The 26,803-nt window shown below is 41.2% G+C and overlaps 1 protein-coding gene across 14 annotated transcripts in view; it reads right to left on the bottom strand.

Annotated features, from left to right (window-relative positions):
- The window catches only part of CTNNA3 (catenin alpha 3), a 566,694-nt gene that overhangs the window by 417,398 nt on the left and 122,493 nt on the right, over positions 1 to 26,803 (bottom strand). The window contains exon 8 of one of the 14 annotated variants that reach the window (XM_081862981.1): positions 4,491 to 4,550. The exons of the other annotated variants lie outside the window; for them this stretch is intronic. Within the exon in view, the coding sequence (XP_081719107.1) occupies positions 4,506 to 4,550 (45 nt within the window). The 3' untranslated portion in view covers positions 4,491 to 4,505. Of the gene's footprint in view, positions 1 to 4,490; positions 4,551 to 26,803 lie in introns of those variants that run through there. 14 annotated transcript variants of the gene reach the window in all.

Genomic DNA, 26,803 nt, shown 5'->3' on the forward strand with positions numbered 1-26,803 from the left:
TCACTGTTGGCGCATGAAGACCACTTCATATGTTACTAAGGCAGTACGGTCACTAGCTACTAAAAAGAGAACTGTGTGGATGCCTTTCTATGACTATGAGGGGGTATGTTGGCATGGTTAAAACTGCTGCACCTATGTGTATCTATGCACTTCACATAAGGAAAGGCCTCCATGTTCAATATTATTGGTAGCTACCATGCTGAACCTCAAACAACTTATAAAGTCAGCCTTCATATGGCTTCACACTTACACTCCTCAGATGTTTGTTAGGGCTGAATGGGTGCACAATATGATGGGGGAAGAGGCAGAACTGTAATAGAAAGCTCCTCCACATACCTAGATGTGATGATTAAAACATGTAGAGATCCCTATGCATAGACATAATGCTTTCCACAGATGTTCCAAAGAGTGAGCATTGGTTTGGAGAGGAATTTGCCTCTATACTGGTGCTCCCCACCTGCAATATGTTAACTTGGCTCTACTATAACATCTAAAAAGAGCTTAGGTGGCCTTTGGAAAGCCTCTTGCCTCTCAAGAGCACCAAACCATATGAGGACATGAAAGGGGTTGATTTTTAGAGCAATTATGTGAGGTACTCATCCAGCCTTGTTGAGGAGGAAATAAAGGTAAAGGTAAAGGTACCCCTGACCGTTACGTCCAGTCACGGACGACTCTGGGGTTGCGCACTCATCTCGCTCTATGTGTGGCGTTTGTCCACAGACAGCTTCTAGGTCATGTGGCCAGCATGACTAAGCCGCTTCTGGCGAACCAGAGCAGCGCACGGAAACACCATTTACCTTCCCACCAGAGCGGTACTTATTTATCTACTTGCACTTTGACGTGCTTTCAAACTGCTAGGTTGGCAGGAGCAGGAACCGAGCAACAGGAGCTCACCCCATCATGGGGATTTGAACCGCCAACCTTATGATCAGCAAGCCCTGATCAGGTTTAGACCACAGCGCCACCCGCATCCCATGAGGCAGAAATTGGAGTGCCCATTTTCTCTTACCACAAAGAAGCCTTCTATTTCCTGTTAGCTAAATGAAAAATTCTCTCTTTCTTGAAGAAATAATTATTACCTGTTTGTACCATGGAAGCAGAATAAGCATATACCCGTATTTTTTGCTCTATAAGATGCACCCAACCATGACAGACCTAATTTTCAGAGGAGAAAAACAAGAAACAAGAAAGCAACGCAAAGCCTCTAGAGCGAAGAGGCAGGAGCGCTCCCACTGTGCTCTAGAGGCTTTGCGTGGCTATCCCGGAAGCCAGAAGAGCAAGAGGGATCGGTGCACACCGACCCCTCTTGCTCTTCTGGCTTCAGCGAAAGCAATGCAAAGCCTCTTGAGTGAAGAGGCAGGAGCCGCGTGCTCTGTCCCTTCCCCCACCTCCCGCAAAAGCCAGCAAGAGCCACACGCTCTTTAAAGGGAGCGCAGCTCTTGCTGGCTTTTGCGGGAGGTGGGGGAAGGGACAGAGTGCGGCTAAGCCAGAAGCTAGAACAGCAAGAGGGAGCGCAGCGATCCCTCTCACTGTTCTGGCTTCTGGGATAACTGCGCAGCCTCTTCAGGGCAGCAGGATGAAGGCTCCGCGCTGCTCTGAAGAGGCTGCGCGCGGCTAAGCCAGAAGCTAGAACAGCGAGAGGGAGTGCTGCGCAACGATCCCTCTCACTGTTCTGGCTTCTGGGATAGCTGCGCAGCCTGCATTCGCTCCATAAGACACACACACATTTCCCCTTACTTTTTAGGAGGGGAAAAGTGCGTCTTATAGAGCGAAAAATACGGTACTGAATACAGAATTTTTGCTGTTCCTCTTGCTGTTGGCATCCGTCTGACTTGGGAGACAATGGATAACCAAGCACCTGACAGGCCACAATATAATGCTGGTGGGTGGGTGTCATTTGCTTGCTGGGATTAAGCTATGCAGATGCTTCAGTTGGCTTTCATAATGCTGGACACATTTCATATTTGTAGCCCAGTAATTACCTTCAAATAACTAGTTGTGTTATTACTAGGGTGCCGCTTTCATTTTATCATACAATGTGCAATAATCAAATAATTGGGAACTCAGTTTATTAATGGAAATTTTCAGTAGCTGTTAAATTAATGAAAACGTTAACAACCATCAGCCTCTTCTCTTCTGAAAGGATGACTGATAGCTGTAGATACTACACCCACCTGCATGCTGTTCATTCTAATGTGATCACTGTTGATAGTTCATAAGCAATGAGCCAAGATTAGAAGGGCCATCTGCACAATGGATCCTTTCAGGTTCCTTCTTCCAAAAATAGCAGAGAAAGCATGGGGAAACCCAGGATACATGCAGATGTGTTTGTGCTCTGGATCCCAGTGTACATGGTCTGACGCAGCCGGGGGGGGGGGATAAAATAAAAATAAAAAATTGTCCAGTAGCACCTTATAGACCAACTAAGCTTCTTCCGGTATAAGCTTTTGTGTGCGTGCACACTTCTTCAGATATTAAATAATTACTAGAAGACAAGGAATAAATCCATTTGTCCCAGCCATCAGGGTGTGTAGCTCTCTAATAGACAATTAAAGGAAGAATTCAATGTTGTTGTCTTCCAATGGTTCAGTCACCACAAGCATTTCAGCTTGCCTGATGGAATGATTTCCTCTCTCTGCTTCCCCACGTGCTGTTCTGGGTGCTCTCCCGATCCCCAAGAGCTTATGAGAGGGCATGGAGCAGGAAGAGAGGGGGGAAGTCACATTGCACTGGTGGGACCCACTGTGCTGTTTCCTGCTACTGTGCCTACATAGCTGAATCCAGCCCTATGTCCTTAGTTTTAAAAGATGCGCACAGAAAGCTGTATTATCCTGTGTCAGAACACTGGTCTATATCTAGCTTAGTTTTACCTACAGCTCTACAATGACAAACAACAGTTCTCCAGAGTTCTCACACTGAATCACAAGATCACACAGAAGGCGCAGAAGAACACCAACCATATTTCCAAAATATGCAGGGACTCAGCTATACAGCTGCAAATAAAAGTTTTAAGTGTGTTGTAAAGTGCATTATACAAATGTGACACTAGATGACGATGGTGATCTATGGCAAATTCAATATATATATTTTCAAAACTTTTTTTTAAAAAAGCATTTTCACTACATTTTTTATTTGTGTCTAGATTCCACCCAGGCTGGAGTAGAAGGCAGCCTGAGCATGCCAACAGACTATTTCCTCTATAGGTACAGAGTAAGCATTCCCAGCTTCTGTATTATGCAGGAGACTTTGGGTTCCAGAGCTCAGCATTAACTCTTGAAAGATTCTGGTAGCCTTAGCAAACCTCAAAGCCAGCTTTTCTAGATATTAACAGTGGTCTGGTCACATAAACCTGAAGGATATGCTAATGTTTTTCTAAGTAAAGACAGGTAAAATCTACTCAGTGTTTGACTGTATCCTTGTGTAACAAGAGCTACAATAGCTGGGATAAATGCAGTAGAAGCTGGAATACTTGGTTTTAGCTTACCGTAGTTTATTTGGTTTATTAATTTATATTCCACCTTTCTGTATAAAACACATTCAAGGCAGCTTACAATAAATAAATAAGGCAATAATAAAACCAGCATCAATTATGAAAATGCACTAGAAGTGGGGGGGGGGGGAGATTCTTTAAATGTATTTCACAGGAGACACTGGTGCAAATCTTTTAAATATTCTGGTTCATATGTCCCTGCCACTAATTACATGGTTAGGAGCTGAATTCAAGTTCACTACAACACTGGGCTACAGGGCAACTGGGTTCTTCCTTAGAAAGAAAGGCACTTTATGGGGGGGGAATATTCTTTTCATTTAATGTGTTTTTTTCTTCAGCTACTGCTGTGCAAGAGAGAGGAAATAATGAAATAACACGTTTTCCTTTGTTGTTAACATTAACTGAGTCTTGGACAACTGGGTTGTGATGCTGTACTACCACCCAAGCTAACAATGTCCTTGCATGCAAGCTATATGTTGTATAAACTGCTTATTTCATGTTCTTCTTAGCAAATCTTCACACTCACTAGAATGAGAATTGTGGAGGCTCACAAAGTGCCATCGGGTCCTCTGCATCTCTAAGCGATGAAGGTGTTAAGATGTCACAGTGATCTTGAATACAATGAAGACTGAGAGGTGATGCTACAGCGAGTGGTGCTGTGTGTTGAGGTGCTCACAACAGCCATCAAGAGAATGTTCAACACTTGTTCAGAATGCACGAAAAGGTAAACAAGTAAGTTGCTGAAGGAAAAAGACTTCTAAATAAGTAATTTGTTCAAATAAAAGAGGCCTTGCATATTAAAAGCATGTAAAGAAGGTGCAAAACATAAGTGATTTTTTTGCATTTCATGTTTCCACTTTTTAACATTTTAAAAATAACATGGGGAAAAGGGACGTGGGCATCTTCTTTTTGATGAGATGCAATGCTGCAACTCTCTTTTCTCAGCATAGGAAAAACACTAAAAGTCTTCCATCATCACCACAAAACACAAGAGGCACAAAAGTTGAAGCAGAAATCATGCACCCCTTCTTTTCACTACTTCGTGTACCAACAACAGTGGCTGTAAGAGGTTGCATAAGCAGTCATTAGAAAGACAAATCCTTGGCCTCAAGAAAATCTACCATTGAATGCATCAGCAATCGTTAATGAATGGCTTGACACTTGGGAAGAACACTTCTTCCCTGAAGAGTTTATATTATTATTATTATGGGGGGGGGAGAAAAGAAACATGCACAAGAGAAAAGGGATTTAAAAAAACAAGGACTTTTAATGCTTCTCTTCATCAAATATATGGCCTACTTCCCACTACATGGGGAATGGCTATGAAAGAGAATTAGACAAACTTCTGGAGAATTTTGAACTTGTTCTCTGTCAGAATATGCATTTCAATAATTTTGTTTTAGCCAAGAACCACAATGGGATATTTAGGAATTGCAAAGGTCAGTGGATAATTCAGTGATCCAATCTGCACATTAGGCCAAGAGATGAACCTCAAGTCTTCTTAACAGAGAAGTTTAGATTTCCCAATCATCCCTGCACTTACCCACCTCAACATTGTTTTAACACAAAGCAGCCCCAGAAGAATTCAAACTTGGACTGAAGCATGTGTAGGACATAACCTTTGTACTGTTGTCCAGTTAAAACCCATCCCTTCAAATGCAGCTTCCCTCCTGGGTAGGGGTGTCATATTTCAAACAGTGAAAATCCAGACAGAAAAGTTGTTGAGCTCTTTTTTTGCTGTTTTTGAGCTATTTTTATGCCGACGTGGGCATTTCATATGTACCACAATTTCATAAAACCAATATCAAAGCAGTTTTCAACAAATGTGTGCGGGTGGGTGACCACATAGAGATCTAAAGATCTAAAGTTACAGATCATCAGCTATTATAGAAAATGATTTTCCTAATTGTCTGCATAAACCTGGCAGCATTATCTCTCCTCCACTTTGACTCTCCTCTACAAACAATACAGCCTAAATAATGATTCCCTTCCCCAATTCTTCTTTTTAAAAGTAAACATGCATTTAATATATCACATAGATAGGCCCCAAGAAGGAAAGAGGTTGTGAACAGAGACCCTACTGGTTTCATCTCTTTAAGAACCCAGGACTAAAGTATTAAGAACTCTGGAATAAAGGTCTTCCTGAGCTCCCACAAATGTTTTACATTTATGCATGAAAGTATGGGATTATTTGAAATAGTCAGTCTTAATAATGAAATGTTTTTACTGGGCTTCAATCAAAAGTAGTAAGTGAACACATTTATTCAACAAGGATAACACATTTATTCAACACTACAGTATCTGCAACACACTCATTTCTTCATTAATCAATGGGCATGTCTAGTTAACTTTCCATGCTTCTCCTTTTCTAACTCTGAAAAAGCTTCTTTTAGTATATGCCATATTTCATCTGCGTTTTGCTCAATCAGATTTCCACTCCACTCAAGTCATTTGAAAAAGACCACAGTGAGAATATTCTATTTCACTGGGAATCAGGTAGCAGAGAGTAGTGCTAAAAATGGATATTTGTTATTAAAGTTCATACATGCAGAGCGGACTTTGATAATCTTTCATAATATGGCACCTTGTGGAAGGCCAAAATTTGGTACGCCCAATGGATCTTTGCAATTTTGCAGCCCTTTGGCTTGGCTCCCTGTGCAGAAGAACCACCCTAAATCCGGCACTGTCACGTGTTGGGAACAGATTAATGGTGGCAGAATTTGCAATTGAGAATTTGCAGCTCCAAATAAATATTTTCTGCATCTGTAGGGTGCAAACATCTGTAGGAATACTTGCAGAACATGCATTCAGTCCACAGTTAAAGGACTTAAAATCAATAAAATTGATGAACCAAAACATGCTAAGCTCAGTGTTGGACTGTGACCATGGAAAAGCTCACTTTTTAAACTATTTTTTACTGGCACTAAGATGTTCTAACACTAGCCATCTAGAGGTCTCTCTATTAATCTTAAACCATGTCACAGAGAGGCAATACCTGTTTTTTTCCTGAAAGGGTTCAGTCGTGGATAATTCTTTTTAGCATCTCAGAGATCTTTTTGCAGCAAATATCTAACAGGATCCATCCACCAATCCCCTACAATTAATGACTCATGCAGACAATGGTTACGTTCATGGATTTTTCTAGGTATCTGCAGTATGGAAAAGAGGGCAGACAGTGCAGTGAAAGAACAGTAGTTGCCTTCTAACAATGAAGGTAAATGTATACGGTTGTTTTTGTTCCTACTTTTGTTCCAACTAGCACTGACCTAAAACACACCACACATACCCCCTTTGCAGATCTATTTTCAGTTAAATAATGAGCACTTATTTTGGTATTCTTGAGAGGGCCCTGTGAACAGAAGAAGAGCATTCACCTATCCAACCTTGCTGCTGGTGAAATCCCACTAATGGAGCACTGTAGCTATCCATAGCTACATTGTCTTCTTTTCCCAATACCAACTGAGATGGAGAGGAATGTTTCCTGTCCTTAGTGAAAATCTGCCTTGTGATGTAAAATTGTCACAAAGCCAATTCAGAGGACAAATCTGATTGCCTTCAGTTTGAATGGGTGGCTGGGACAGCAGGTGGTACAGTATACGATCTGAGATATGATAGCATCCCACTCCCTGCCAGTTAGAGAACAGGAAGGAAATGAAAATGACAATAATGATACAGTTTTTATAGCAAGCAGCTGCTGAGAAGAACAGGTATGAAGAAAGCAAACTTTGAGGCACAATGAAAATATTCAATTAAGAACATTGAGCTGAGCCCTATGAAAATAGTCACTGAACCTGTTCTGAATGGGGTTGCACTCACTCTGAAGAAGCAAGTGCACAGTTTGGGGGTACTTTGTCACTCCAAGTCCAAGCATCCTTGGCTACAAGTGCCTTTTAGCAGCTTTGTCTGGTTTGCCAGTTATGGCCATTCCTGGACAAGGATAGCCTAACCACTGTGATTCATGTAATCTTGACTCTGGATTACTGCAGTGTACTCTGTGTGAGGCTGCCATTGGGCCTTGTTTGTTTATTCAAATATAATTTTAACATTTCAAACTTTGACTCCCTTCTCCCTCTTTCTGTGGTTCTTTACATTTATTTTCATCCTTTCCTGCATACTCCAAATTATCTTAATTTATTTTTTATTCATCTATTGCCATATGTATCTCATATGCCTTTTTTTTTAAACTGCAGGTTTTTATAGTAATCCTGCCACTGTCTTAATCTGTTTACACGTTGCTTGTACAAATAAACCATTTCCATTCCCTTCTAAATAACTTTTTATCTTGAGTTCCTATTCTTCCGGTAAGTTTTGCCATTTCTGCATACTCCATTAATTTCAGTAGCCATTCTTCTCTCATCAGGACTTCTTCTTCCTTCCATTTTTGGGCATACAACATTCTTGCAGCTGTAGTTGCGTACATAAATAAATTTCTATACTGTTTAGGTACTTCTGATCCCATAATTCCCAAGAGAAAAGCTTCTGGGGTTGTTGTTTTTTAAACAAATGTTATCTTAAACATCTTTTTTCAATTCATTATATATCATTTCCCAGTAAGCTTTAACCTTATTACAAGACCACATAAAAAAAAAAAAGATTTCTTCTTTCTCTTTACATTTCCAACACTCCTTCGAATTTGATTTATACATTTTTGCCAAACTACTAGGTGTTAGGTACCATCTATATAGCATTTTTATATAATTTTCTCTTAAACAAGTGTTCCACCAGGCCGGGGCCAAGGCCAAAAAAGTCAAGGCCAGCTTAATCTCCCTGAGGCCCGGGATCTCCAAGATGTTATTATTTGCAGACCGTAAGGTCCTCCGTGGGGTATACCAGCAGAGGCGGTCCCGTAGATACGAGGGTCCTAGGCCATATTGTAACCATGTTGTTAACAACCCAGATAAATCCTTAAACTCTTTTAATTTAAATTCTCCACCCTCCTCTCTTAGCAAATTTCTATAAGTTGCCCAACTCTCCATCATATTTTTATTTTTCACCACTATTTCCAAAGGTTAAAGCCAAAGTGGTATTTTGGTCTCCAATAAGTTTTTATATTTATCCCATAATCTACACAAAATTTTCCTAATTATATGGTTTGTGAAACCTTTATGTACTTTTGCCTTTTCATACCACAAATAGGCATGCCAACCAAAAATATTATCGTATACTTCCGAATTCTTCAATAACAACCATTCCTTCAACCAGCACAGACATGATGCTTCATATTATATGCTCATTTCCGGCAAAAAAATCATATTCCAGTCCTGTGGAATACTCTGCCAATACAGATTCAGCAGGCACCTTGTTTCAACCTTTAAATGGCTGCTGAAAACTTTTCTCTTCCACCAGGCTTAAGCAGACAATTAAGAAAACATCTGTACATAATAGTTGGTTTCTGATTTTCACATTTAATATGGTTTTTATTGTATGCTTTTATGTATGGCTATTGTAAATTATGAAGAGGAGTATGTAAATATTTTAATAAAATGCCTAACCCTGACCTAGTATGAGACTACCTCACATGTCAAGGACACTGAGGGGCGGGCAGGGTCCCCTGGAACCAATGCTGGGGATCCTCTTGAGAGGCCCTTCAAATTGAGACCCACTAAAGAACCCTTGGAACTGTCAGAGGAGGTGGAGAACATCCCTCCCCAACCTTCTCAAGAACGCTGATGTCAAAAGGTCCAAGTCTGGGCCAAAGAGCAACAACATCTACTGGCCCAGAAAGAAATTCCTGAAACTCCTTCACTACTAGCAGTTACAGTTAGGGTATGATCTAGGGAACCAGAGAACATAAGGTCTCCCTCTTGAGCCTTCTATTTGCTGAAAAGAACACAAGTCTCTGGCTCCTTGATCCTTCTTGTTTCCCTTCCTTGTTGTGTTGCACCTTGCCTGAACTCCCTGTGATGTTGACCTTGGACTGTTGCCTGACCCTGCTTCTGGATCACATTTTGGACCTAGACCGATTCTCCACGCTTGATCTTGGTTTCTCTGGAATGCACTGCACTTGCAACCCTGTCATTGTTGATGAATATTTTGGTAAAAGGCTTATGCCTCCTGAGACTGAGACCCTAGCTCCTGAGGGCCCCCTCTGGAGCATGAGAAATATGAAAACTGGATATACATTTCTCAGCCCCTGGGAATTACAGTGTGTATGTTGCAGCAATCACAGACTCCAGTGTCTCTTAGAGCCAATGCATTTACTAATTTCTTAAGTCAATCCAAATCATTAGGCTCAAATCATTAGGAAAATAGTTTATTTGCTGTAAAACAAATGTATTTGCTACAAAACACTGCTGCATCTTTCTAAGTATATTGTTGAAATGATTTTTTTAGTACTTCCAGCCAAAGAGGTGCACAAAATCTCCTATCCTCTACAGATCAATCCTTAAAACCATTTCTTGTTATTAAATTCATCCCACAAAATATTTCCAAGTTTAAACTCACTATATAGTGTAGCATAGAGTAACTAGGTCAGTGCCTATTTTCCCCTCTAGCTAATTATAGAATCTGATTTATTTTAATTAAAGGTTTCAGAATAAATCAACATTAACACCAGCAGAGTTCATCAAGATTAATGTTATTTTAATGAATATCAAAGGAATTAGTGTATTTCAGTGTTTTCCACTGGAACACTGAGAATTCTCAAATAAACTGAACGTGCAGCAAATGCACCTGTGAAAATTCCACATGACACAGACCTTACCAGTCTACTAACCTCAATTTTGCACATAAATTACTTTTTAAGGTGTTTCTTTAGATGGTTAACTACAACATAGATTCTACTGAGTAGTGGGAAATGACCTGCAACATTGACTTCATTATAACTAAGTCCTTTTATCTCAAAGGTCTAATGTATTCATGATGATGAATATTTCCAAGTGCCACTAATTTTGATATTACATATGTAATGATAATCATCTACAAGTGAGCATTAATTAACACTACATTACCTTACTGATGCATTACATCTTGATTAATACCGAAAGGTCTCCAGCTGAAAGACGGTCAAACTTCTAGAGAGACAATGGTGGACAGCAGCTGCTTTTTGATACAAGGAATGCCACATAGCCCATAGCAGGTGACTCTTGAGAGAAATATCCAATGCCAATGCATACCCTCCAACATAGGGACATCCTAAGGGAATGTGGGACATTCTGGGGTCAAATAAGAAGCTAGGACAGCTTCTGTAAATCCAGGACTGTCCCTGGAAAAAGGGGGAAATTGGAGGGTTTGCCAGTGCAGGTGGAACCCTGGTCATTTCCTTCACACATTAAAGTTTTGGTCTAAATGATTTTCCAGGGGAGGAGCAGAACGGGAGAAAAGCGAAAGATTGCTTAACACTTTTTTAAGGACCAAGGGCCGATCTACATGATATTTAAAATACAATAACAGATTTAACAAGTATTTTTTGTAACCACAAGGGAGTCTAATAAGAATCAAGGCTGCAAGGCATGGGGAGAAAGTTAGCTCTGCCATAGCTCCAATGGAAATAACCTCCCTGAAGCTATTATTTACCCCAGAAGAGAAACTGCTGTTGACACCAGAACCAAGCTTCCCTCCCAGGGTAAAGAACTGTTTCAGGGAGGGGCTGGTTTTTCAAGACCACAGTGCTGTGAGGAAAGGTGTTTTATATTTATTTATTTATTTATTTATTTATTTATTTATTTATTTATTATTAAACCTTTCCTGAACATTGGAGTACCAAACCTGATTGATAAATGTGAATATACACATCTAACGTGGTGTGGTGCTGAGAGATTTAGCACTAAGTCTTTCAGAAAATCAGTGCAATGGGACTGTGGGGAGAAAACTGCTCAGCTCCTAGTTTTTAACAGAGGCTGGGATGACTGTTAAATGGTCACGATCACTGACCAACTCATTGTCCACACATCATGAAAGAGGAGTCAAGAGATAGGATATTGGTGGAAAGGTTATATAACAATGGGAAGATCTGTTACAGCATAGGCCAATCATAGAAATGTAAGCAGGTGAAGTTAATTCCTGAGTGTGAAGAATGCATCCCTCAAGACTTGTGAGCATATAAGCAGTGGGACTCATTCCTTTCTACCTGCGAGTTCATTTCTATGCCCTGCCACTGAGTTCAGCCCCTTCCCTTAACTGCCACAGCCTGCCAGGCACAATAATCTCTGAACCTATGGGGGAAGTGGTGCTATCAGAGTGGCTGGGGAAACCCAGCCAGACGGGTGGGGTACAAATCATCCCACAGAGAAGGCATCCTGGAGTCAGAGACTCACAGAGCTCAATGGCCAGGTCTTAGAGGTATGTAAACCAGAATCGGGATCCACAATGATGTGTTGCAGAAGGGCCAGGTTCTCAAAGCCAAAGGCAGACCCTATAGCCAAATGCAGGGACTACCAACAAAAACCAGAATTTGAGGGCAAGAACATAGGGGCCTAACTCCACCATTGCAATCTAGCAGGTACGTAATAACATATCCAATGCTGCCAGAAGTTGGGCATGTGGGACGCCCTCCCATCAGATGTCAAAGATATAAACAACTATCTGACATTTAGAAGACATCTGAAGGCAGCCCTGTTTAGGGAAGCTTTTAATATTTGATGAATTACTGTATTTTAATATTTTGCTGGAAGCCGCCCAGAGCAGAGTGGCTGGGGTATAAATTATTATTACAGTGGTACTCTGGATGCGAATGGGATCTGTTCCAGAGCCCTGTTCGCATCCTGAAGCGAACGCAACCTGCGTCCGTGCGTCTGCGGGTCGTAATTCGCCGCTTCCGCGCATGCTCGTGACGTCATTTTGAGCGTCTGTGCATATGCGAGTGGCGAAACCCAGAAGTAACGGCTCCATTACCTCTGGGTCGCTGCGGAGCGCAACCCGAAAATAATCATCCCGAAGCATATTTAACCCGAGGTATGACTGTATTATTATTATTATTATTATTATTATTATTATTATGCCAAAGGAGGGCTGAGCAGGACACAGGCAAGGCCTAAATGGCCTGATGGCAGGTCCAAAACTGAATTCAACACAGACAAAGATGGAGAAGTTATGGTAGGACCTAAGGAGCCAAACTGCAAGGATGAAAATTGGGCTCACACAACTGACAAGCACATCTAGGCAGTGAGACCTACAAATCCTCAAAGTGTCCCTATTTTCCAGGAATATCCCTGATTTAGAGAAGCCATCCCAGTTTCTGATTTGATCCCATAATGTCCCACTTTTCCTTAGGACATCCCTATTTCCATTGTCAAAATGTTAGAGGGTATGGAGTTACTTGACTCCTGAGCTGCCTGAAGGCAGTTCTGTATAGGGAAAGCTTTTTAATGTTTAATGTTTTATTATGTTTGTATATATGTTGGAAGTTGCCTAGAGTGACTGGGGCAAACCAATAAGATGTGTGGGGTATAAACAGTAAAATTATCATTATGGAATGGGTCGTCCCTATTTTCATTGGAGAAATCTTGGAGGGTATGGACCTATATGGGCAAGGGGAGATGTTCTGATAGTGAGGCCTACATGGTGGGCCTGCTTGGCCATTCATGGGGTTTAGACTGATGTTCGCACATAAACATCCTGATGTCCAGTCCTACGTGGTCAGCTAGTGGATCTCTCATCTGTGCAAGCCCCAAATGCCATAAGCAATACTAATGACCAAACTGATGACTGAAAGGGCAGTTACCTGCTGTGAAGGCAGGAAGCATAATGAAGTCCTATTCAAAGTGAGACACTCGTGCTCACTCCTACTCTTCACCATCAGCCAGCCAGCTGCGCCTCAGAGTACCTAAGGAGCTAGCCTCCACAGCATGGAGAGAGAACGTGAACCACTCTTACCAATGCTGCAATGTGAAAGGAAGGAGAGGAAGTGACACAGCAGGGTTGAATGGCTTCCTCTGAGAGAGCACTCCTGCACAGGTGGTTCCCATATAGCCCACCCCCTCAGGGGGGATCAATTCAAGTCTCTTCCAATGAGAGGGGTGTGGGGCAAACTTGCCCCCACCAAAGGTGGGGTACCATTCCTTTTGCCACAAGCAAATGATTCTAAAAGCCTTTCCTACAGAGCCTTTGTCATAGCAATCCCTTAAAGCAACTTAATCATTCATTCAAAGGGCCTATCAATGCATTACCATGGCAGTATCCCTGGAATTGGGCAGCATTGTGGGACAGACAGAGCCTTTGATCACTGCTTTGCCTACCTGCACTATAAAGTGATTGTATTGCTCTTAATGTTATTTCAAAGTCAGAGAGAGTAAGATATTGCATCTACTAATCATGTGCTCTTTTGGAGGAGAAAACTCTTTCATTAGAAATAATAGTCGTCATTAATAATAAACCATGTGTCACCCCAGCACTATATACTTCAATCTTTCACTGCCTTAATGCTAAAGTATGTCATAAATGAGGCATGAAAAGCTATTACAGGAAACTCTCAAAAGGAATAGATTTTGTTGTTTTCTTTGTATCAATAGAAATAATAACTGATCTATTTCACAGCTAATGATAATTGTACACTTCCACCTGCATTTTCAGTACATTTCGCTTTGGACTGCGACTATAAATAAACAAAACAGTCTCCCACTGTTCCCAACAAAACTGAAAGTATAGCCTTTCTTTCCAGAAAAAAAAATCTTTTAAGGAACAAAATCTGAATGCAAGCATGCACTGGGAGGCAATTATTATTTTATCAGTCTTATCCATGTTTGTTTCTTCTCGTTACACTTTCACAGCTTTCTTCCTTTGTCAAAAATCTCATTGGCATAAGCAAGAAAGCTAAGCAATACCTATCTCCAGACTTTCACCTGACCTAGTTCCATCTGCCTGCTGTCACTCATAAAATGAGTAGACTAGTAGACTAAAGTACATAATAAAATATGAACTAGGAAGCATTTTGTAATAAACCACTCCCCTGCCCAATGCCCTGCCCCCTTAACCAACAACCGCACACTTTGAAAGTAATCTTATAAGACAGAGTTCACACATGCATGTTCACCCCTCAATAGCCATAACATGATCATTAGTTGTACAATGATTTGAGTATTCTGGCAGGAATCGATTTAATAAACAACTAAATGACGTGTGAAATTGCCATTACAGATCAAACATCAGAAGGAGCCTTCTGTATCACCCGAAACGACTTCAAACACAACTCTGTTCTGCATAGACAGTTTACACATCATCAGAGGTCTCATTGGCACGAGGAACCAAAATCTACTGAGTGTTGGCAATATGAGTGAAGTAAATACCCAGCCAATGTCTGATTAACAAGAATCTTCTTGGGGCATGCCTGTAATTCAGCTGCCCATGCTTTCAGTTTGGTGCTGTTGATGGTCAATTCAAGGTGTGGAACACGTTAGTGGAAAACACATAGGCCTTTTCGCCAGTACACCCTCATATCAATAGTTGGAAGCTGGCTCTGTAGGCAGCACAGTATGATTTTTTTGGTCCAAAAAGTCTTCCGTATTGGCAATGTTGAAAGATGACAGTGCAGCACCAGCTGAAATGTCTGATACAAAGTGATCTACATGAGCACTTCTGAATTCCCAAATTAGTACAGGATTGCTGTGGACTTCTTCATGATCACTTACTTACAGTTCCTGAAGATTATGTAAAATTAAAGTGGGATATAATTTGATAACATGCAAATAAAGATTTTCTAGTGTAGATGTGTTCAATCCCTGAAAATCAGTTGAACTCTTTGTTTATTTGTATACAGCAGAAATATCATTAGAGGAAAGAAGCAAATCAAATTTTGACATCAACAACACTGGACTCTCAGCACTACGAAGATTTTCAAGTTTCAGAAAAGAAAATACAGAAATTGGATTCCAAATCCATGCTATTTTTCTAGGTCAATACCTAAGGCTTAATTTTTATAGCTTTGCATAATATGAATTCTGTGTTCTTTATTTATTCACATTACTCATTAAAAAGACCAAACTGCAAGATGGAAACACATTATTTGGCAAGAAATTCTGCTCACAAAATAAATTATACAGATAAGTACGGAAGTCAATTTAAAGATTTTATTATACTGCTGTGTACACTCCAGTCTCTGAGAAGCAAGAGATTATGGGGAGCCAGCGATTACCCAGTGTTCACTTTCCTTGGAACAAAGGTTAAAGGTGGTGTCTTTAGGATATATGGTTTTAAATATGCATATATACAACCTGAGCATTGAATGAAGGGCTCACAGCATGAACCCTCCAGCAGATTTTGTCTCCCCATTAAGCTTCCAGGGAGCACCACCACCACCAAAGCCATAGCTCTGGATTCAGTACAGTACAGTACAGAGAGCAAGTCAAGTCAGGGCCGTCTTAAGCATATGTGGCGACGGGGTGCAAAGATGTGCCTGGCGCTCCCCCCCCCCCAAGGTTGCCCAGAGTTGTCAACTTTTTTTTAAGAAACTGACACCACGCTTCTCTCTGCTCGGGAAAAGAAAAAAGGGGCAGGCTAGTTAAATAGATTCCTCTGCCATTATGCCAGCAAGCAAACTAATAAATTGAGTTGCAGAGCAATCCAGTGCAGTAACAAGGCAAAATTATTATTTTTTTAAACCTCCCTAAAAGCTCAAGATCAGAAATGAACAAACACAGCATTTAATTTGAAAGGAACCCTTTATTAATTCAAGGAACCAGCAAGGAAGCTGACAATGAAGACTCCTAAATGGCCTGTGCCAGCCCTTATAAAAAACGATCGCTGCTTAGTAGACCACAATATGAGTCAACAATGTGATGCTGCAGCAAATGCTAATGCTAATGCTATTCTAGGCTGCATCAACAAAAATCTAGTCTCTAGATCAAGTACCACTCTACTCTGCTTTAGTCAGACTACACCTGGAATACTGTTTCCAGTTCTGGGCGCCACAATTTAAGAAGGACATTGACAAGCTGGAACATGTGCAGAGGAGGGCAGCCAACATGATCAAGGGTCTGGAAACCAAGCCTTATGAGGAGTGCTTGAAGGAGCTGCATATGTTTAGCTTGGAAACAAGGGATCTGAGAGGAGATATGACAGCCATCTTCAAATATTTGGAACCAGCCTGTTTTCTCCTGCTCTGGAGGATAGGACACAAAGCAACGGCTTCAAGTTACATGAAAGGCAATTCTGACGAAACATCAGGAAGAACTTTTCTGACAGCAAGAGCCCTTCAACAGTGCAACAGACTCCCTTAGGAGGCTTTGCACTCTCCTTCCTTGGAAGTTTGCAATCGGACGTTGGATGCTGTCACGGATGATTTAGTTGAGATTCCTGTATTGCAGGGGGTTGGATTGATGATCCTCAACAGGGTCCCTTCCAACTCTATGATACTGTACTAGGAGCCAAAAGGGCAAAATCGCCTCCCAAAGGTGTCTTTCCACGTGAGAAAGGATTTAAAACGAGGCAGGAAACAGTTAAGAAGGGAGATGTAGAAAGGTGGGAGAGGGCAGAGAGACAGAGAGAATGTCATCCTGTTGCGAGTGTCACAACTTCAAAAACACAGCCCATTACTCAAGAAAAGAAACCCATATCCGCGACGGTCGGATACATGGAGATTCTTTTAATAGAAAAACAAATTGTAATTTTGTTGCCCCCCCCTTTTGGATGGCACTGCTTCCCATGCCCCCACATTGCGACGCCCCTGGCAGCAGCAGCTGCCCGCTGGCGGCAGCCTATGCAGCAGGAAGGTGATTTCAGTCCAGGTTTTGAGGCTCGGGCGAGCGCAGGAAGGCGATTCCAGACCGGGTTTTGAGGCTGGGGTGAGCACACCGCTTGAAGAGAGAAATGAGCAAAAGAGCCTTGTTTGCTTGGCTCGCATCGTCCCACCCTGCAGCTGGGGAGTGCAGCGGCTTCAGCAGCAGGCGCCTATGGGTAAGCCATGCCTGACTCCAACGCTCGGTGCCCCCTCCCAGAGTAATAAAGCAAGTAATTAGAATGCTAAAGACAGGTGTAAATAACAGGAATGAGTTTAAACACGGCAAACCACGTCCCGCTGCTGGATGCCCCTGCTGGGCAGGCACGTGGCACATGGCGCCACTAAGCCAAATAGAAAAGATGGCCCTGAGTCAAGTCTTTGTGTCTCCAGCTCCCAGTCCATCCAAACTCACCACACATCCTTCCTAGGATGATGTGGCATCCAGCCAGGTGAGGTGGGAAAGGCCCACCCCTCCTCCTGAAAACATCTCCAGTTATCTCTATGGTAACATGCTTATCACTTCCCCTTTGGAGATGGGGATACCTAACTGGCCATCAGCTTGACAAAGAAATTGGTTTGACCAATTCAGCAGTTCCTTCAACTACCATCCCCCCAATCCTATAGCATTACGTCATCTTAGACCTGAAATCGGAGTCAGCATTTAAACTGCTGCAAATAGAGGCACCTAGTAGATTCTACCTCAGTCCCCTCACCTAATCCTAACTCAAGCTATCATTACTGAACTAAAACAATGATGATGGAATTATCCTGTTTCTCTTTCTGAACTGCCTATGTACTATATTTTCAGGGTACCACACACACACACACACACAGAAAGAGGGAGAGAGAGTGTGTCCTGTACATATACAGAAGACCTGCAAAAGAGATTGCCTATACTGTATAAGCAATGTCTTTTTCAGAGACTCTTTTTTAATGTACAGAAAAGATGAAGACTGCAATGTGATTGTGTACACTGCTCCTACTCTATATGTGTTCAGATGAATATCAAAATAGTGCCTGCAGCATATGCTGTACAGCTCTCACCAGACAATCAAAAACTAAGGCTTTAGATAGCAGGTTGGCCTAAGCAATATTAGAGAGAGAATCCTCAGAGAGGCTCTGAACTTCAGCGGCTTCTGCCCATTGGCAATATTTCATTGAAATTTCCAGTGTCAACCATTTCTTTAATTTTATTCTCTTAGTATCTCTTGCTCACTCTCTACTGGATGGCTTGTTTTACAATCATTGCCAGTGAGAAATAGTTTACTACATCCTAGATTCAAAACTGCTTACAGTAGTGGAAACTATTCCAAGCTTCCTCCGAGTAATTAACTTTAAAATCATACTGGAAACAAAGTTTGCATAATAAGAGAATATGAGGAGAATGCACTTAATTGATGACATGGTCAGGAAAGTAAATATTAATAAATTGTTTTAATAACACCATATATTTTAAAAATAATAATGAAAAAGACGGTTATCTGTAATAGGCCTGCATCTTACAGTCCCCAAAGAAATCTGATGAAAGCATTCATTGCAGCACAGGGATTGCTGTCTCTTGAAATGAATAAAACACAAAAGCTTTTTTTCACTATGAGAATACACACACTGGGGGAAAATATTAATATGATTCTGAAGCTCTTTCAACATTCATAGAGACCAACTAATTTGTAAGTGGCATCCAAGTATGTTAACATTAGACAAGGTTCATAAAACTGTATGAAGTTAGACATAGCCATTTTTACCCTTAAAGTGTAGAACCCTAATTCATGTAGAAGTGAGCTGAAAAGTCTGATTTATGAGCCATAGATGTGGATAGATTTAAAAGACAAATTCTTACTTTGCATGCAAATCTGTACCTTAGTCAACTCTTTTAACACTCACTGGAGAGGCAAAAGGATGTGAGAAACTTGTCTAAGGATTATGTGAGTGTGCTTTGAATATGCAATAGGCCACAGAGTTGCCACCTATCAAGATGCACTCCAACAACTCAGCTCCAGTTTTCCTTAAATGATATTATAGGTTGACAGAAATATCTATGTGAAGTTATTCATTCATCACATTCCAAAACCACAGCAGCAGTAGATGCCAACAACTATGGAGCCTATAATACAGATGTGTGGGAAGAAAATTAATTGTATTATTTGAAAGATTTTTACAAAGATGGGCGACTGCTTACCATAAAAGAGATACAAATCCACTTGGGAAATGTTCAAGTATCATGGCTATTAGTCTACCAGTTAAGGTCATTTTCCCCTAGTTAAAAATGAAGCTATGAGACAATTAACAACATATAAAAAAAGAATATAATAACGAAAAGGTTAGTATCATCTTTGTATAAATCTATTATAGAGGTTCAATTTTGTCCTTGGCAAAATTTGAGAAGGTGAATTGGGATTTAGAAATTGAAGAGGCATAGGACAGACTGTGAACAAAAGTGCCATACAAGTCCATATTGGCAACAACCAGAGAAGGAGCCTTTAAAATTCTGTGTGACTGGTACTTAACACATAGATGCCTAGCCTATATAAAACAGAACAGTTCTCCCATGTGCTGGAGAGGATTTTCCACTAAAGGGACTCATCAGCACATGTGATGGCAACATCAAAAAACAGAAAAGTTCCAGGAAAGGTATTTACAGAAATATCTCTGCTTATATGGCAGTCGTCCTCATGACTAGCTCTACTTAACTAGTATAAAAAGGTAAAGGTAAAGGAAACCCTGACAGTTAAGTCATCACAAACGACTCTGGGGTTGTATGTGTATGTGTATGTGCACTTGGGGAGGGGAGGAGAGAGAGAGAGGAAAGGAAAGGAAAGGAAAGGAAAGGAAAGGAAAGGAGAGGAGAGGGGGGAACCCATAAACCCAACTCCCAAACAAGGGCATGTATGTCGTTGCATGCATGCGTCGTATGTAGCGGCGCCACACATGCGCAGCCAGCGGTTTGCCCCACCCCGGGTGCTGGTTAGCCTTCATTCACCCCTGGCATGACTAAGCCGGTTCTGGCAAAACCAGAGCAGCGCATGGAAGCGCCATTTACCTTCCCACCGGAGCGGTACCAATTTATCTACTTTGACGTGCTTTCAAACTGCTAGGTTGGCAGGGGCTGGGACCGAACAACGGGAGCTCGTCGTGGGGATTTGAACTGCCAACCTTCCAATCGGCAAGCCCAGGGCTCAGTGGTTTACACCACAGTGCCACCCGCGTCCCTGCCTTAACTAGTATAGTCACAATATATTGCAAATTAGAAACAAATAATTTCCCATCTCTCTTGTGGGAAATATATCCATTCATCTCTTGAAGTTAAATGAGATCTGCTAAAAGAGGTTATGAGAAAAAAGCTTATGAGCAAACAATTACAGCAAACAAACAGAGGGATTAAGATCAAATTGCAGCCTACATGAAAACACACACACACACCCCTATGTTCTCAAAGGTTTACTTCCATATTACTATTTATTAAAGAATGCCGGAGTAGAACATGGGAAATCACAAAACATACTGAGTTTGTCCAAAAAAAGGAAAGTATGAAATAAAATATTTTAAGATGGATTAGTTACCGTTTATGTTTTGGCAACATCTATACATGAATAAATGTAACATGCATCAACAAATATAACTGCTTTCATTTGTTAACGTTATTTGTCTTTCAACACAGTGAGGACCTTGCTATAGTACACTGTCCTGCACACAAACTGTCTTGTCTGCAGGTTTTCGCCTACCTCATAGCAAATGCCACAACTTTTGGCAGATCAGGCATTGGTTTGGATCATTAGCTGATCAGGTACCCTGTTAAAGGGGTCAAGGAGCGGTGTCTCTATCCAGGAGTCCACACTCAAAGAGCCATAGGACCCTTCCCAATGGCAGCCCTGGCAGAATTGTATCACCTGGTGCATGTCTGGGGGCAACCCCCATTCAAGGTAGACCACCTACCCTACTAATCAACCAGCAGACAAGATACATACCCAATGATTACATCTGTAATCATTAAAAGTTGTTGCTTATTTTAACCCTGTGTCTTATTTCTATGGTTGGGCTCTCACCAAGCTGCAGGCATCATGCACCTGGGCATGCAAACAATTCAGGATGTATCATTAACATATGCTTCATCTGGAAGCAACATCAAATCAATTGACTGATGACACATTACTGAAAAGATTTGGACACAGACCTCTATGCATCATCTGAGAAAAGATAAATATCTCACGAGTCTGGAGATCTCACAGGAGCTTGTCTACCTGAATCAGGTTTTCTATACTTGAAGAAGACAGTTTTCAAAGGCAGGTGCTCCTGTCTTCAAGTAAATTTATGATTTATGGAATTTATTATCTAACCATAAAACCATAATAATCAGGACCAATTCAAACATTCCCTGAGAGGCACAGTGTGGACTATTCGAAAGAGCCATCACCTAAAATTGTGTCCCTTATAAAACTTCAGAGAAAATGTCCATATACTGTTTTGAACATGCATGTTCTCCTGTCAGTATCACACCACTCGATGACACATAGCCAAATGACACACAGCAGTGCATACTGCTGTCATTGTCTGCATGGTGATGCCACACACTACATTCTCCATATGAAAGCCACAAACAGAATTGTGTCGTCTTAAAGACTAACCAATTTATCATGGCATAACTTTTAATGGACTTAAACACACTTCATTCGATTCATTACATAAAATTTTAGTTGGCTTGTATGTAAAGGAGAAGACTATAAGGTGGGAGTTGAGTGGCAATGAGATGCAAAAATTAGAGCTTAAATCGTATGCTAAACAGGCACACATTTTTACAGTAGCGGATTCTGTGTGTGGTATTTTGATATGCAAAAGCTGTTTCATACATGGAAGTCATCATTTTGTGCTGCAGTCATTCACTTCTGAAAAATGCAAGTGTGAACTCACCTCACGAGAAGGATGTGTCACATTTGAACCAGCTTTTTCAATTCAACAACTTAGCAAAGGAGAAGAAAATGAGGAGGCAAATGACGCATGTGACAGATGATGAATGTTTCCAAAAGTATGAAGGCAAAACTATACAACTGAAAACCATTTTGTATACTGACATGGTTCAGCATCCCACAATAGCCATCCCCACAGCAAAGGCAAACGTTTCACTGAAAGGAAGGAAGCACAGTTGGTGCAGGGTGCATCCACAGACTTCTTCTGTGGCTGAGAAGGCTCAGATCCCAGTCCTCCATCCCTAGGCTGATTCCAGGTGGGCAAGGAGTCTATCAACAGCAATCTAGATTCTGTTCCCTGGCAAACACTGTCTGCTTTCCTCTTTTCATTCTTACCCTGGTTTATGTAGCCACTGCTGCTCACTCTCTACCCAAATGGGCTCCAAGTAAGTAGCCCAGATCAGCCCCTTATTAACACATCATCTCAAGCAAGTCACACTTTGATTTTGCATTTGGTGACGCAAACCCAACAAGCGATAAATTACTGGTTTTTAACTAGAAATATGAACTTTATTGAACAAAAATAGATTTATGCAGTTCAGCTTGAACGCAAAACAAGGTTGGGAGTTAAAAACAAAAATTTGGCCAAGCTGGGACCAAGTTGTTGGTGGGAAACCACTCTTCCTGCAAGGTGCAGAAAGACCACCATGTCAGCCCACACTGGACAGTCTAGCATCACAGTTAGAATCATAGAATTGTAGAGTTCGAAGGGACCCTAATGGTCATCTAGTCCAACCCCCTGCAATGCAGGAATATGCAGTTGTCCCATATGGGACTTGTTAAGTTGTGAACCTGCAATGTTGGCATTATCAGCACCACGCTCTAACCAACTGAGCTATCCAGACAAGCAGATAATTCAGTAAAAATACTAAAATGCAATGTTTTAGCAATATTGTCATCAGGATTGTCCATTAAAATTGAGCAAACAAAATGGTGATACATTTCAGAGAAAATGGCCAGTTTGGAAGCAAACAGCTGTAGAGAGTGTTGCATATTTATATTCTGTGCTTCACCTGTTTATTTGCCTGACTCTTTGCACAAACACAAGCACACACAGACCATTAGAAGCTTAAAAAATAATCTGCCAACAAACAGAAAAAAGAGAATGTTGGGATTTGGGACTATGTGATATCAATTTGAATAACATTAATTTATGTTTTAGCCATTCAAAGAAGACAGGCACGCCAGTAACTTTGCATTATGCAGTTGGTAGGGCATTATAAATGTATCCCCCTGTAACTAATGCACAGGCCAACAGTATAATCTGCAGCAAACAGCATAAGGCATGTGTGGTTAACGATAAGGAGCAGGGACAATTTTGTATCTGTATAAGTAACATCCATTCTACGTTAGATAGATAGGTTATCAAGAATCATCCGTCATGCTGAGCCAGGTGACTTTGCAATCAATGGCTGGAGCTCCATGGGAGTCACGCTGCCTTATAGGAAGCAAGTATGAGCAGTGAATTACGAGGTACAGAGCCAGACATCGATTGTGACTCCTGCTTATTTATTTCCCAGATCTACACAGTGACAAAGCACCACTAATTTTATTCCATAAATCTTTAATATTTCTATTTACAGTGTGCTATATAAAATAAAATTTATATACAGTGTGCTATATAAAATAAAATTTTAGAGCTTAATGATGCTTTCTGGCAACACTTCTGCTAAGCAATGTTTCTCTCTCTCTCTCTCTCTCTCTCACACACACACACACACATATATTTTGTGTTGTGTTTGGGGTAAATAATGGTCACTGCTGGAATCTCAATAAAGGGCACGGGTCAACACAAACATAAAATTGGAATTCAGCCTACAGAATATTTTTCCTTTTCTTTTCTGCTGTACAGTCAGCAAGCATTTTTAATGTAATTGGTGTCTGACCTCAAATAGCACATGTTCTGCATATGATTTTCTTTTCCTCCCATTACTTCTCTTCCCTTGGGGACTATGTAGTTACACAGCCCAATCATTACCAATAGGTTTGGTGTTATTTAGCACGTCTTCTTCCTACCTAAGGCTGCAATTCTAGGCATACTCACTAGGAAGTAAATCTGATTAAAATCAATGGGACTTATTACCATGCAAACATGGCTTGGACCAGGCTATACATCTTTGGTACAATAACTTTGTACGTGGTGGCTTGGTGTTATTGTGGATAACAGAACTACTGTGCCTTGAAACAAGGTTCTACAGCTCTTTCTGCTTTGCCCCACAAAGTGCTATTGTATAGATGCATTTTACAGCAGGGCTACAGAGGTAAGGAAAATGAACAATAAGAATAAGATGTCCCTCCTCCCTAAGCTGTCAGCCAACAGATCTCTAGAAGTTGCAGTTTTCCAGAAACAGCATCTCTAAAACTTGCAGTTTTTCCAGAAAAGCCATGTGGTTAAACCTTTCTTGAACCATTGGTGCCAACTCTAAGGAACTCAGGTCCCTTCATCCCCCTCCTCAATAAAATATTGGGGGGCTGCCCCCAGTGTTGAAGACAATCAGGGGCAGATGTCATAGACACCAACTTTAGGGGGTATCAGGTGTGTTGCACCCCCAATAATATTCTTCTGTGGTCGGAGCCACAATGCCATCGGCCACTGCCATCGCTCTGGGGCTGCTTCCCCCCTCCTTCCCCTCCACGGCAGGAGCAGCAGGGTGCAAGGAGGTTCATAAGTGTTTGGGGGCAGTGGGATGCAAGGAGCGGAGCATGCAGAGTCATCTCCCAGACAGCTTTTTGTTTTGTCGTGCTTGGAATCAGAGCTGTTGCATCCAGGCCACTCAAGCCCTTTCCACCCCACATCGCTCTGCCTCGCAGCATCAGGGCCCCACCTCTCTGCCTCTGGACCTCAAAACCTGTGAAATAGAATGGTGCTTCTTTGCCCCTACATCATTCCCTGAAAAAGCGAGGAAGAGAAGGAGAAGAGTCAAGAAGCAGCAATCTGCATAGTGGCACAAAATACTTTATCGGAGGAAATAATCACAAAAATTAAGTGCTGATCTAGACTAGACCTAATATTACTGCAATCAATTAGACAGCATGAGCTTGTTTTCTGAACGGAAATTGGAACACGGTGCATTTTATATGAAAAGAGATGCAGAGTTTCCTTTTACTTGATCCATTTGAGTGCTGGAGGTTAGAACCCTGCACTGCTATTCTGCTGACTCTCCTTGGCAACCAAGAAGTTAGAAGCTCCAAACAAGTAATATATATAGAGAGAATGAGCTTTTCTCTAAAGCAAAGAAAATTAGGAACGAAAATAGAATGGTCTTTTGAAATAGAAGACCTATTAAAGTTAAATTCTTTTACACCCACTGCCCCTGCACATTGGTCTCAATGTACTCATTGTCTGTTTTACACAGAGTCTATATATTCATAACCTGTACATACATATGTAGGCTATGCATATGTTTTATGTACCTTTAAAAATGAAAAAAAAACAGATTGCACGGAGAGAGCCTGTGTGTGTACTGCTGGTGCATGCATAGCATTGGTGCAGAAAAGGTGAAGAATGTGTGTAGGTTGGGGCAGGCCAGTGGGCACAACCTCAACTCCCTATCCAAGTATTCATTCAACTCAGAAGCCACATGCCCAAGACTGTGCATTTGTAGATCAACATACTTTGTTTTTAAGTGAGGCTGTCAATCAATCTCCCATTGATACCAATAGATTTTTTATGTATCTATGCATGAAAAACCACACTTAGGGGATGGAGGATCAATCAGTAGATGATATATTGATATTATGAAGTGGAAGTGGAAGGATAAAACACGCTTCACCAGTCCATACCATTCAAATGTTTGTGTCCACTTTCAACTTGAACCACTCTCATCTAGTTTTGCCTTGTTATTTGAAATACATTTTATCCACAAATTAGTTTTAGCACAAGCCACCACTATCAGCCTCTATTATATAAAGCTATTCTCCCACACACACACCCCGCCACCAGTGTTGTAGAAAATCTTTTTCAGTCTGTCATAGACAGACTCTAGGTCAGCTTCTTGATGACCCAGCAATCAATGAGAGCTTTTTAAAATGTCATCCAATCAGGATGGTGGTGGCAAGTCAAAATTCAGTACCTGCTTTCTACCAGCTTAGGCTGGTATGTCAGCTGAGGCTGACTCTTGTGCACTGTATTGCCCTTGAAGCTGCTATTTGCTCAAAATTCTGCAGACAGGATTTTAACTGGAAAAGCTCATCAGGAACATATTTCATCCATGCTGAGAAATCAATACTGGCTATTTGTTCACTTCTGAACCCAACTGTGATCAGCAAGAAAGAAATGTACACTATTCTTGTATTATAAATTTAAGCATTATGCAACATAATACTAATTAAGAAAAGGAGGATGAAGGCCATCCTACCCACCCAACTCACTGGCCTGGCTTTTCATGCCACTTCTATGCCTTGGATGATCTGAGTGTTCGCACTTGAACTTTCTGTCCTATGTTGGGCATATGGTTCAGCTACAGGTAGGTCTCTTTTCCTGCAGTTGCTCAAACTCTGTTGGGTGGTCTTTACCCATGGATGACATGGCACACCTAAATCAGAAGCTCACCCCCCTGCTATTACTGGACTTCTTTCATTAAGATAAACTGTTATTTTTCTTTCAGCTATCTTAATATGTGGCACACAACCAGCGCACCTAGAAATATATTTAGCCCTTTCTGTCCCCCCCCCAATTTTTTCTGGTGCTGCCAGTCTCTC

This window comes from Podarcis erhardii (assembly GCF_964252035.2).
Source record: "Podarcis erhardii genome assembly, chromosome: 5".
Taxonomy (NCBI): Eukaryota; Metazoa; Chordata; class Lepidosauria; order Squamata; family Lacertidae; genus Podarcis; species Podarcis erhardii.